Here is a 12,416-nt window from a genome sequence, read left to right as displayed (position 1 = left end):
GATTAGTTTCCCTTCCATTGCACGAGGTCCTTCTTCTTCATTCCCTTTTTCAAAACTTATGATAATAGTCTTAAAATCCAATCCCGTATATATAATTGTGAATGATGTGGATATGTCAGCAACTTTATTTTATTTTATTTTTCGGTCGAAGGTCAGCAACTCAATTGAGAATACTCTTATTTTCATTGAATATTTTTCTGTTGAGTAAACCAACCAACATCCTCTTTTTTTAAGCCTTTATAACTGAACTCTTGACTTTTTTTTCAAGTCCAAACTAGTTAAAATTATCAAACGAGCTTAATCTTGATTAAATGTTGCACAATGAGATTATCAAGCAAGTCATGAATGATTTTACGATAACTCAAGGGCACGTATGCATGGTCTCGACTATCTAATGCTTATGAAATGTCTCGATAGCGTGCGAATTGACTACATTTAGGCCTTTTGTTTATGTGCAATAAATGGAATTTGAGCGAGTGACTTTCGATTCTAAAGCCGAAAGAAGTTTAGTAATTGGGGATTCATTGTGATCACTACAGCTATTTGGGAAGGAAATTACATATATAGCCCACCAACCATAATTTGCAAGTAATCGCTTTGAAATGGGAATCCGTTTAGGCTGATAGTGCAATACAAGCATAGGCCCCCTCATATTTGTTGCATTTGGTAAGGCTTTTGGAGAAAATCGGAAATGCATTAAAAGTGTTTTTTCTAAATGTAAATAGCTAGTAAAGTGTAATTTAAAAGTGCATTGGAAAGTAATTTTGGCGTAAATACTATTTAGAAAAAAAAAATTACACCTGTAATGACTTTTGTTATTTAAAAACAAAAACCTCAAACCTTTGTTGATAGGCTTAGGTTGCCGGCTAGCCTTGCCTGACGTCGCCTATTGCCATAGTTGACCTTGTCGGAGACTCGGATGATGAGGGCATTTTTCAAATTCCGAAAATTTGTCAAAAGAAAATTGGAAGAAAAAAATCATACGTTAGCATTTTAAAAATACTAAACCCCAATGTTTCCATGGACCTACCTCTGGCTAAGGGAGAACTTAAGAGGACTTCGAAAATGCAATGCATTTTCCCAAAGCTCTCCGAAACAAAATTTGCCTGAGGGCTTGACTTATGCATGACCATTTAACCGATAAAAAAAGAACGCACCAACAAAACAAAACAAAAATTATAATAATAATAATAAATAATAAAACATAAAAAGCAAAGAAACTCTGCAGGCGTATATTCCACTGCAGAAACTAGCAAGGCCCTCCACGAGGAGTGTTCAAGGTCATTTTTTTATCACATGGTTGTACATGGTTATACAAGTGATGGAGCGGCAAGTGGACTTCTGCTCAAATCTATCGAAGGCACTTGTCTGTCGTCTCCCCCCGTGCATGAATTGCTATTGGCCCAGAACAGCCTCTGAAAGTTAGTTGGCCACCTTGCTAGTTGCTATCCGAACGTCAAGGATGGAAAAAGGGCGCAGCCCTTCGATGCAAAACTCGCATGTGTGATGGAAATCCTAAAATTTATTATGAATATATAATCAAGTTATAAGAATTTTCAAAAATATAATTAAAATCCTAAAGATTATTATAGAAGCGTAGTCGAGTCATTAAACTTATTACAAAAATATAATCGAGTTCTAAAACTTTCAAGAAAATGCATTCTACAGAAGGACTTTATTAGACTAATTTGACAAGTTTTATAACTCGATTGCGCTTTCATGACAAGTTTTAGGACTTAATTGCACATTTTGAAAGTTTCAGAACTCCGTTACATCTTTATGACAAATTTTAAGACTTTCTCCCGTACACTTATTTCTTTTAATTTTATTCCACCATGCGTGTGTACTTTGTTTTTTGCTCATTGAGTTTGAGACATGAAATGGATCTGATCCAGTGTTATTGTGGAAAGGTTTGGGAGAATTGCAGCAATGATGATTACAGAATTATTTTATCTCAAGAGAGTGACACGGAACTTCTTAAACCCTAGGGATGAAATGAATCTTCAAGATCACGATCGATTGATTATTGTCGTGACCAACTTCTCCAAGACTACACGCAGCTCTCTCCGCTATAGGCAAAATCAACCGTTCTTTCCAGGCAATGCAAAGTCGGCCTTATCACCGCCCCCCGTCCACTTCTCGTCGTCGGATTCGAATAACGACGCCAGTGACTGGAACGCCGAGACCGAATCATCTCGGATGCGTAGGCTGTTGTCCAGATCCTTCCCGGCTTCCTCCGGCGGCACGAGTTGCTGGTTCAAATAGGGCGGGCACTTGCTGCCTCGCTCCCCGTCATGGGAATAGCCGTTTTGGTCCGGACCGAGCTTGTAGAAATCCGAGTCGAGGAACTGGCTAATGTCGTCCACGTTGAAATCGATCATGAAGTCCGGCGATTCCTCCTCCGAGTTGAATGACAACGACCCGTCGCTCATATCCGAGTCTGAAAGCATTTGCTTCAGCAAGTAATTGCCATCTGGGGATGATCGCATTTCCCCATTAGCAGCATTCTGTTGAGCAACTTGTGGCTCTGGATTGGCAACTCCACGAATGTTGCTTTCCGGCACCCTCTGCTGTTCCAGCTCTTGCTGCGACGTTCCGGGAGGTTCGACCATCGGCTCTCTGTGCAAATGGTGGAATTGGATCGACCTCAATGCTTCGGGCTTCTTGGCCAAGTTGGTGTTCCAATAGTTCTTTATCTCATTGTCCGTACGCCCCGGAAGCCTTCCAGCAATCAACGACCACCTACGTGATCATAGATTCGGTTCACGGTTTATTTGTGTCCAGCTAGGGTTCCCATTGCTAGAATTATCAGTACAAATAAAAAACAAATAAAAAAAAAAGGACTTGATGATCTGTACCTGTTGCCCAATAGCTTGTGAAGCCGGATGATTAGTTCTTCTTCGTCGGGCGAGATGTTCCCTCTCTTGATGTCGGGCCTCAGGTAATTCATCCAACGCAGCCTGCAGCTCTTGCCGCATCTTCTTAGACCTTCACGAGAACCATCGAAAGTTAAAACCGAAGCACGACGACTGTCCTGATTTTACCGGATTAAACTCTCGGTCTAATTTGTTCTGAAATAATGGCGCTTAGCAGATACTATTGGAGGATAGATATCTGGAAAGACCAATAGAAATCCAAGAAGAAGATGACAAATGGAATCTGCGGCTACAAAGAAAGGAAAGCGGGCAACAGTACTGCCTGCGATTACGATAGGAGGCAATGAAAGACAAAAGGAGTACAAAAGAAGCTTAAAGCAGAAATAGGCCTAAAAACCAAGTCTTGACTGCGCGTTCCACAAGGAACCTTCCCAGCATATAATTCTGCTCTTTTAATTGTTGCGGTACGGTTTTCCCGGGGTACAGAAACTCTCATCATCAAAGGTTAACAGCGCTCGAGAAAGTCGAGGCCAGGTAAGGCTGTCGGCCGTCATTCACGAGAGCCCGTTCGAGCCATACTAGGATAGTAATTCCGATTGTTCGGAGCAACTGCCACAGCAACCACAGACGCTAACATCGAAGAAGACCGATTCGCATGGCGGCACGCGAGCCCTAAGCTCTGCGCATACCAGCCGGGCAAGAGGGGATGCATGATGTTCTACGGAGAGGAGAACCCCGCACCGAACCGCAGCATACAAAACCCAGAAAGCGAACCGGGCGGGCGCGGCTTCCCGTGCACGAGGAAAGCTTACCGGTTTCCCTGGAGAGCCGGCTCCATTTGCCCTCGCCGTGGAGCTTGACGTAGTCCATCAGGATCTGGTCCTCCGCGGCCGTCCACGCTCCTTTGTTGAGCCCGTCCTTGTCGCACCTCGGGCTCCTCCCCATGTTCAAAGCTCGCTCTCTCCCTCTCTCCCCCTCGAATTCTTGCATGTACCCGGAGGAGAGGAGGGAGGAGATAAGAGGGAGAGTGAGGGAGGAGAGGAGAGGAGGGGTCGAGGGGTCAGGAGTGACGATGGCCCTTGGCAACTGCTGGCACCCGACGAATTTAAAGGGACAGGGCGAGAGAGAGAGAGAGTTTAAAAGGCGCCACGCACACAACGTGCCCGATTTCGATCCCCCGCCCGTGATCATGTGACCGAGCCTTAAGCCCTCCTCCCTCCCGGCCCCACGATTCTCTCTCCCAAACGTGCCCTTTTTCGCATCTCTCTCTCTCTCTCCTGTTTCTCGTCCGCTTTCGTTTTTGTTTATTTCTTTCGGCACAGCCTCTTGCCTTCCCGTTCCTCTCCTCCTCTCTCTTCTCTCTCTTCTTGTAAGATTCGACACGTTCCGAAATATTTGTAGCAAGACCCCCCCGTGGGGGGACTAATACACGTACTGAATTGAATCCGGGATCGTCCCGAATCTCGGGTGGTTCGGGGCGTGAACCTAGTACACGTGCTGAACTGGATCTGGGATCGTCTCGGGTGGTTCGGGGCGGGCAGGAGCCCTGAGGGGACCTGACATATCTCGATGGTCCAGGTCGGGTCTCATTCACGTACCGGGTGCAAATGCGGACCACTCGTTTGCAAATGCGGACCACTCGTTTGAATTTTGTCTCGGTGTTTTCTCCTATCAAATGAGGTTAGTGAAATGTTTCGCGGGATGAAGATGAATCTGCACGGTCCGATGACGGGCTTCGGGACATAGGAAAACACAAAACATTGTAAGGTCTTGTTAGCTAGGCGCATAGACTGAGGAATTCATTATTATTATTTATTATTATTATTGGGCCCCGTTGGAGCGGATTTTGACCGTGAGAAAGGTATTTTGACAATCCACATTATTTTAATGCGACGGCTCCATGATTGAAATTGCCCAAAAGTCTTGACCTTGCGGGGGCTTCAGCTCGGGGAATTAGACCACGCGAGATCATCACGAAGAACATACACAATCGACCATTGTCTTGCGATGATTGATAGGATTGAAGAAATAGTGTAGCGTCATGCGTAGGTCAGTTGAACGCAAAATGGCTCGATCCGGGATTATCTAGACAGGCGGAACTTGACTAAATAAACTGCTCATCAATCATGTCTGAGTGATTGGAATGAATCCTGATCAACTGATTACATCTTAGGATTGAGGCAGTGTCGCATCGTGTCGGAAACTCTCGCTTCTTCAACATGAGGGGAAGCGATGCTCTATAATCTGTCGACTTCCAACTTTTGCTTACGACTCTTCCTCTAAAATTAGAGAATGAAAAAAAATTAAAAAGGATATTATTTGAAGTTTTACAAAATGAGAAAATTATATGAAATTTCAATATGTCGGCAATTAAATGTTTATGGAAGGCTATGAGTGCCTGGAATTAAATAAAATCAGTGCATAATTTCCCAAAAGAAAAACTAGAAAATTTTATTATTACCCTGAAAGGGGCCCCTCGTGTACGCGGTTTCCATATATCGTCGAGGCTGCAACTAGCACGTCCAATTATTGCCCTTTTTTGCACATGTGTACTTCTTTTTCACCCCCTCGTCACGAGTAAAATTGGGGACCACCCTTTGGAATTAACCCTAGCTAAAAACCTCATTTTCCACACAAGCATGCCAAGAATTTTGTGATTGAAGAGACGGGATTTGGTTGCCAATTGGTAATTGATTTGGATGCACCTTCTTCACCTATTAAAAAACATAAAAAGTGCGGAACACTCGGGGCAGGGAAATTTCATTATCCGGCATTGAAATTCAAAAGATGGACGTGAGAAAATATGGTCTGTCGAAGCATCTCGCACCACCTATTTGCGAGTTTTATATGTTCCTTATGGAAAGCTTTCGGATCGGGGCATTTCGATGTGGTGTCGGAGTCGAGTTCTGCCTCGGCTTGTTATACATGTGTGGCGGCCCCATTGCTCCGGTTTACATACGAAAGGGAATGTTAACGCATTCCACATCGCTTGCTTACGGGATTTATATCTTCTGCATTGAGTTTCATCTCTGTCCAATCCAACTTATACGTGAAAGGGATCGTCGAAGTATTTCGCATGGCTTGTTTTGGAACCCTAGTGGGTCGAGGGTCATTTGAGCATGTTGTCAATTATTTAAATCTTTGCCCACGCTGCCCCACGGAATGGGAGGATCTCCCCTATTTTTAAAGTGACATTTTCATGTGGGGGGAATCTGTGCTCTGTTCCCTCGTTGTAAAAACCAAGAAGACAAGATATCTTATTTTCTCGGACCAACCAAAATCATACATAAGGAGTAAAATCTATGTAAAGTAGGGTTTTTTTATTAAATTATTATATTTGTACCAGAAGTCGCCTACCATTCCTTCTGGATCTTTCCTTCCACACTTAAACTTCAAGACTTCGCTAGAAGCTAAGGAAAGTCCGCTAGCCACCCAGAAAAATATGATAAGCCAAAGAGTCACTTCTGCCTCCCAGGAGAATTTTGAAAGTTTGTTATTCCAAATGCCACAGCCCCCGACGGCGCGCTCCACCCAACAGCACGGACGTCGCGTCGAGCAATAAGTACGTCCTCGAGAGGAAGAAGAAGAAGGGAAGAAAAGGAAGAACTCGAGGGGTAAACGTTCTCCTGCTGTCGGAAAGGAACGTTGATGAAACGCCTATCTCCCCTAGGGCTCTGACTCTCAGCCGAAGGAAAGAACCTGGGGGTCGAGATTTCTTGCCGGCCTGTCTCGCTTACACCTAATGCACCTAATACGGCCATTCGGTTCACGCTGGATTCGCGCCATTGGGAGACAATATGGTCCCCCCCGTAGACACCGTTAATGCATTCCTCAAAAGCTACGTACAAAATTTCTACACGGGTGTCGTGGTCACAACTGGGGAGGAGAATTCCTATGACATCAAAAATTGATGTTGAATTTTAGAAACGGTGGGAGCCAATAATTAGGGCCTAAGGGGTTTCGTGATGGCCCGGTCACGTGGGTCGCAAATTCTCTTTCTCCTGTCTTGACAAGACAGAGTCCGTCAAATTCCTATTAGGCTGCCGAACATATATGTACAGGGTTTCTTCCTTGATGTTACGCATGCAATTATGCAAATCCTCACTTTACTTAAGACCCCTTGCACATTAGTCATTAAAGACAAGACAGCCTCAATAGATAAAGACATCCCAGGTTCACGTATCAGTGATCGCATTTATCATAAACATCGTTAAAACAATGGTGAGTATGGATCAAGATAAGATCGGAACCGGTCCTTATCCTAGTTAGTACAGTTATTGTTAGGGGAGTGCAAAACAGACTATCCAAGCCAAAAACCTTTTGGAATAGCTAGTTTGGTCTGGTTCTTGACACGGTTGGTCCGACTCCCGGTTCCTAAAAGTGGAATTGGATTAGATCAAACCAACTAAATATACTTTTTAATTTATTATTTTTTTCAAAAAAATTAGTAAAATATGAACTAAACATATTTCGGTCCCGTTTGACATAGTGTGAAAAAAGGTAATGGAAAAAAAAAACAATAGGTAAAAAAAGTGATCAGTTTGTTGGACCAAAACCAAACTGAATTAGACCATCGGTCTAGTTCCAGATCCTAGGACCAACTAGTCTAGTTCCCAGCTCCAAATTTTGAAATCAATCCAATCCCCAATTCCACCTTGAAATCGGACCGGTTAGTTATCAATTCGGCTCATGGTCATAATTTGGAATTGTTACTACACAGTTCCAACGTAAGAACCACATCAGACTGGACCGGATCAGGAGCCGAAGAAAACATACATTTCATGAACGGTGACCTACTGTTAGATTGTAATCCAGGTCATGGCATGTGGATCTTGCAGAATGAGAGAAAAAAAAAAAAAGAAGTGTTTGTAGGTTCTTGTAGCTCTGTGTGTTTCAAGGGGTGACTGCCACATCGTTCAAGCATTCTTTCTCACCCATCTCAGTCAAATCGCGCGTGATGCAAAATTGGATTCCCGTTTCCCAAGGCAATTGAAGTAACCCAAAATAGATGCCAACTGTTCGATTTCTTTCTTATCGCAATCTCGGGTTTTCTTTTACAATGTCAACTTCCAAGACTAAAATTGATAATTTTGTCTGTATAAGCCATTTTCTTACCTTACCTTACGTGCATGATAGTATGTTTCGTGACCTCTGCAAGGGAATTGGAGATTTACGTTCCGTTCATTTTGCAAAAATATAATATTTTCAGAAAAAAAATTCTAAGAAGTCATTTTTGGAAAAACAATCATATTTTCTAATGTTCAATTAAAATTTGAAAATGGACTAAAAATATTTTTCACTATTTAATAAAAAAAAAAAAATCTATTCCTACATGCACTCATCTTCAATAATTTCTTTATTATTTAATTTTTAAAATCAATTTTAAATTTTTAATTCTTTTTTCTTTTCTTTCTTTTTCTTTCCCTTTTCTTTGGCCTTGGCTGGTCACCCACTATGGCGACGGCCAGCAATTGGCCATTGGCAAGCTCCAGCCTCACCCCAAGTTGACAAGGCTTGAGCTCACCACTCCGACAAGATAGAGCCTCATTGGATCGGGCAAAACCCGAGCTCGACTTCACCAAGTCAAGCGAGGCAGAGCCTCACCAACCTATGGCCAATCGCTAGCCACCGTTGTAGTCAACAACCAACTAAGGAAGAAGAGAAGGAAGAAAAAGAAAAACTCAATTTAAAAAATAAAATAAAAAAGAAAACATAAAAATAAATGGAAAATATATTTGGTGAAAAAAATTGGGTAGAAGAAGTTATGGAAAATGTTTCCCAAATTTTGAAGAGTTGAAAAGTGGAAAATATTTTGTCCACTTTTAAATATATTTTTTCAAAAGCGGAAAAGTGTTTTTAGCTAGTTCATTTTCCGTAAAACGAATATTAGAATATTCAAAATTATTTTTTTGAAAATTATTTTTCAATGGAATTTTCAAATTGTTATAGTTTGTCAAACTTAAAGTTATACTTTTTGCTAATGTCGCGTGAAGGGCTAACGAAGAAAGAGGATCTTTATGGTATATTCTGCAGTTTTTTCTTGGCTTTGGTAAGGGAAAGTGACTGCTAAAAGGTTCCGAAGCTCGAGCAGTAAAGGTCCTTTCAGGCGAGTCTTAGATTCGGAGCTGATTATGGCTTTGACGGCACAATGAAGTTGCTTGTGATTTTTGTAGAGTTTTTCTTTTTTTCTTTTTTTATCGATCCTACTTTACTCATATTCTAATTTGCACTCTCAGATTTTTGCCATATCTCCTTGTAAGGCGTGAGATCCAAAACCCACGCTGAAAACTAATTCGTCCCCACCCCATGTCCTCTCATGCTTCACTTACTCCATATGACGAAGCAAATCTTTTTTGCTTTGATATTGTTGTACCGATTCATCCAATTTGCTCCTTTTGTCTTTTGCTTCTTTCTTTTTTACTTTCTTTCCCTGCAAAAATTCTCCGATTTTACCTCCCTCGCTTACTTGCACCTTCCTTAAATTTGTGTGTTGTTTATGGAAAAGAATCCATTAAATCCTCCTCCATTTCTTGAGCGTGCCCCTACAATCATGATCCCATCATCTCTAGTCTTCTTCACAAATCTTAGATGAAATCCTAGTTTTGAACGGTGACATGGATTGACAATTATTGACAATTCAATTAATCCAAAACTTTCGGCCAAGATAAGTTAATCCATTTGTTTTATTAGATTGCTCGGGTATTGGATAGGACCAATCGGTTCTATCTAAGGACCAAGTGGTTCGGTTCTCAATTCCAGAAATGGAGAACCAGTCCCCCTTGGTCCAATTCCCGATTCCTTTGTGGGTCTAGACCAAATCAGGAACCAGTCACCCTAGAACCGACCCCATTTTAGGGTACATAGGGAACCGGTCTCGACATGGTAGGTTTTAGTTTTCAAATGGAACTGAAACCTACTATAAAACCGCTCACCTTTATTGTTTGAGTTGTGTCAGTTTTATATATGGTGTAGTGTGCAACGTGTTTATAGTAACACCATATGCATGTGAAAAATAAGTACGTAAGTTTTCACCGGCATGGTTGAGGAATCCTCTCTACGGGTTGTATTATCCTCCATTCCTAGTTGGATGAATGCCTATAATTAACACATTTACAAGTTATGTGTATCGCTCACATGCCAACTGAACTGAAATTAAAAGTAGGTAATGTCCACATATTTAACCAACCAATCAAACACATGGTTGGAAGAAAATATTGGGGCTAGCCCATACATATACCCACCGCACGAGTGGAATACTACTTAGTCGAGTAGAATGGCCAACTCAAGAGCGAGGCAAGTTGGGACCCGGACGAAACGTGCGATTTGAAGACCAAATCAAAAACACCAATGGACGTTCTCGTGGAGCAACTCTCTACGAGGATGACTGAGACTTTCCGAACCCGTTCATAAGCCCCATAAAAAGTGCCATAACACACAAAAACTAAAACAGTAGCACTCCCTCAGATGGTCGTAACACAGAAAATACCGCCTGCCGACTGTAAATATTGCACAAGAACTCTCCCGGAAGAGCTTGCTTCAGCTCCGGTAATTCGACCGGTGGCCACTTGCCTTTTACCAGCAGAAGAGTACGTGGGAAACGACATGCCCTTCCGCTGCTCCATGATGACGTTGCCCTAAAATCGTGAATAAACAAGGGAACCTCTGTTGGCAGCAGACAGTCCGATGCATGACCGGTCGTCTCATTATTGTTCATTTTACCACGTTTTCCGGCCCTCATTCAAGATCCGTACCTAAAAAAAAAGAGTGAGCGAACTAACGTTCAAGAAAGAGGCCAAATGAGCGCGCGGAGGAGACTGCCAAATGAGGAAGGACCACCCTCCTTCCCCAGATCCAGAAGCGGGAAGGTGAGGAGAGAGACAGAGAGAGAGCAACGTTTATTATCGTTTTCGTGCGGTTGCATGGAACACGTTGGAGTTTTCTTTGTTAACCCAATTTTTACGGCCCGAGAGTTGGAAAGAAACTCCACGCCCTAGATGCACCAAAGTCAAAGCAGAGAGTCCTACGCCGATACCCTAAAGCTGAATGTTTAAACTGGCTATTATGTCCATTCACACAGAGAGAGAGATAGAGACGGGGGGGAGTTTTAACCGCGCAGAGTATGCTGTCGAGGCCCAGGCAAATCGATCCGACATGAAAGGAAGAAAGGTCTTTTACGTCAGCCTGCACATGGGAAGTGTGACGTGCGTCCTTCCTCTCGGCTAACGATTGGCTGTTGCGAAATTGAGATCGTTGATGCAGGTTAAATTAGTTGACTAAGGAACGGACTCCTATGCAGTCGTGTCCGCGGGAGATAAACGGCCAATATCGCTTCAACATGCTAAGGACTCGGCAGTAAGATAGGGTTGGCCACTGCCGACAGGTTTGGTAACGCCCATTTAGAGGGGAGCATGATTCCAAGGTTTTAATTCAATCGGTAGGAATCGACCACGTTTCAGGGTCTAGGATATACATGATATGTTTCAAATTTCAAAACTTAAGAAATTAATTTGATGGGTATATTTGAAATTTCAGGTTAAACTAAGAATTTAAACATCTTTATGTTTTTTTCTTCTATATCTTCGTACGATCCTGCATAATTATATGGCGTCCAATGATAAGTATGTAATTTGAAATCACTAATCTGAACTTCCATTTCCGACAATATCTAGACTTTTATTTTTTAAAATATTTCATAATATTCGTGTGTTTAAGTATGAGTTATGATTAATGAATTATAATAAATAGTGATCATTAAATATTATAATTCACTACACAGACCTTAAAACCTATGATAGGGTAGATTTTGCGTTCCCAAGTATGCAAAGTAAATTCCAAACTCTTGAATATGCAGAATAGGTTTCGAGTTCCAAAAATTAAAGAACTTATTTCGGTAAATAAGTTTTGAGAGTAATTTGGAACTGCTCAGTGCTCACCACCACGCTCATTCCAACAAGAAATTAGTATATCCCGAACCTGTTTGAACATGACTCGTGACTCAAAAAATTTGAGGTGACTCGAAAAATTTGAGGAGACTCGTTTTAGTTACAAGACTAGGAACCTGATAATCTCTCACAACCAATCAAAAACCCAGCCAATTTCTATCTCCGCAAGTGGGAAACCATGAGCACAAGAATTTACTAAGAGAAAATGAGCCAAACTAACCTAAACATGAATGATGAACTAGTCTAGCACTACGAAACCCCGAACTGCGAATGGGGGAGTACGAAGCTAGTTCTTCACTTCCTTTCCTTCATTGTTCCTCATTTGGTGCAAAAAATACTGCTCTTAGATCAGCTCATATCATCCACAAAATGAATTCACAATTTGTCCCTTTCATTCACCACTACGTTCCCTCCCCCAGAATCTGACCTTAATAACTTAAACGATACAAGAGAGATCTTTGCAATAGCAGAAAGTCAAATGTTTCAAAACTCGTGTAGCCTCTGCTGATCATTTATGAGACACAATAAAATAATTCTGTAGGATCAGTTGTGTCTTGAGTACCTATTCAGATCTTGCCTAACAATATTATGTTTTTGC

At 41.9% G+C, this 12,416-nt stretch overlaps 1 protein-coding gene across 1 annotated transcript; it reads right to left on the bottom strand.

Annotated features, from left to right (window-relative positions):
- Positions 1-1,867: 1,867 nt before the first annotated feature.
- LOC104437240 (transcription factor MYB1) lies at positions 1,868-3,984 on the bottom strand. Its single transcript, XM_010050152.3, has 3 exons — positions 3,689-3,984; positions 2,859-2,988; positions 1,868-2,742 (listed from the first exon to the last, which is right to left on the bottom strand). Exons 1-3 carry the CDS (start codon positions 3,864-3,866, stop codon positions 2,082-2,084), a joined length of 969 nt encoding a protein of 322 aa, XP_010048454.1. The 5' UTR covers positions 3,867-3,984; the 3' UTR covers positions 1,868-2,081.
- Positions 3,985-12,416: the final 8,432 nt, after the last annotated feature.

Source organism: Eucalyptus grandis, chromosome 3 (genome assembly GCF_016545825.1).
Source record: "Eucalyptus grandis isolate ANBG69807.140 chromosome 3, ASM1654582v1, whole genome shotgun sequence".
NCBI classification, from domain to species: Eukaryota; Viridiplantae; Streptophyta; class Magnoliopsida; order Myrtales; family Myrtaceae; genus Eucalyptus; species Eucalyptus grandis.
The sequence above is the reverse complement of the archived record's forward strand: the minus strand, read 5'-3'. Positions and strand labels throughout refer to the sequence as shown.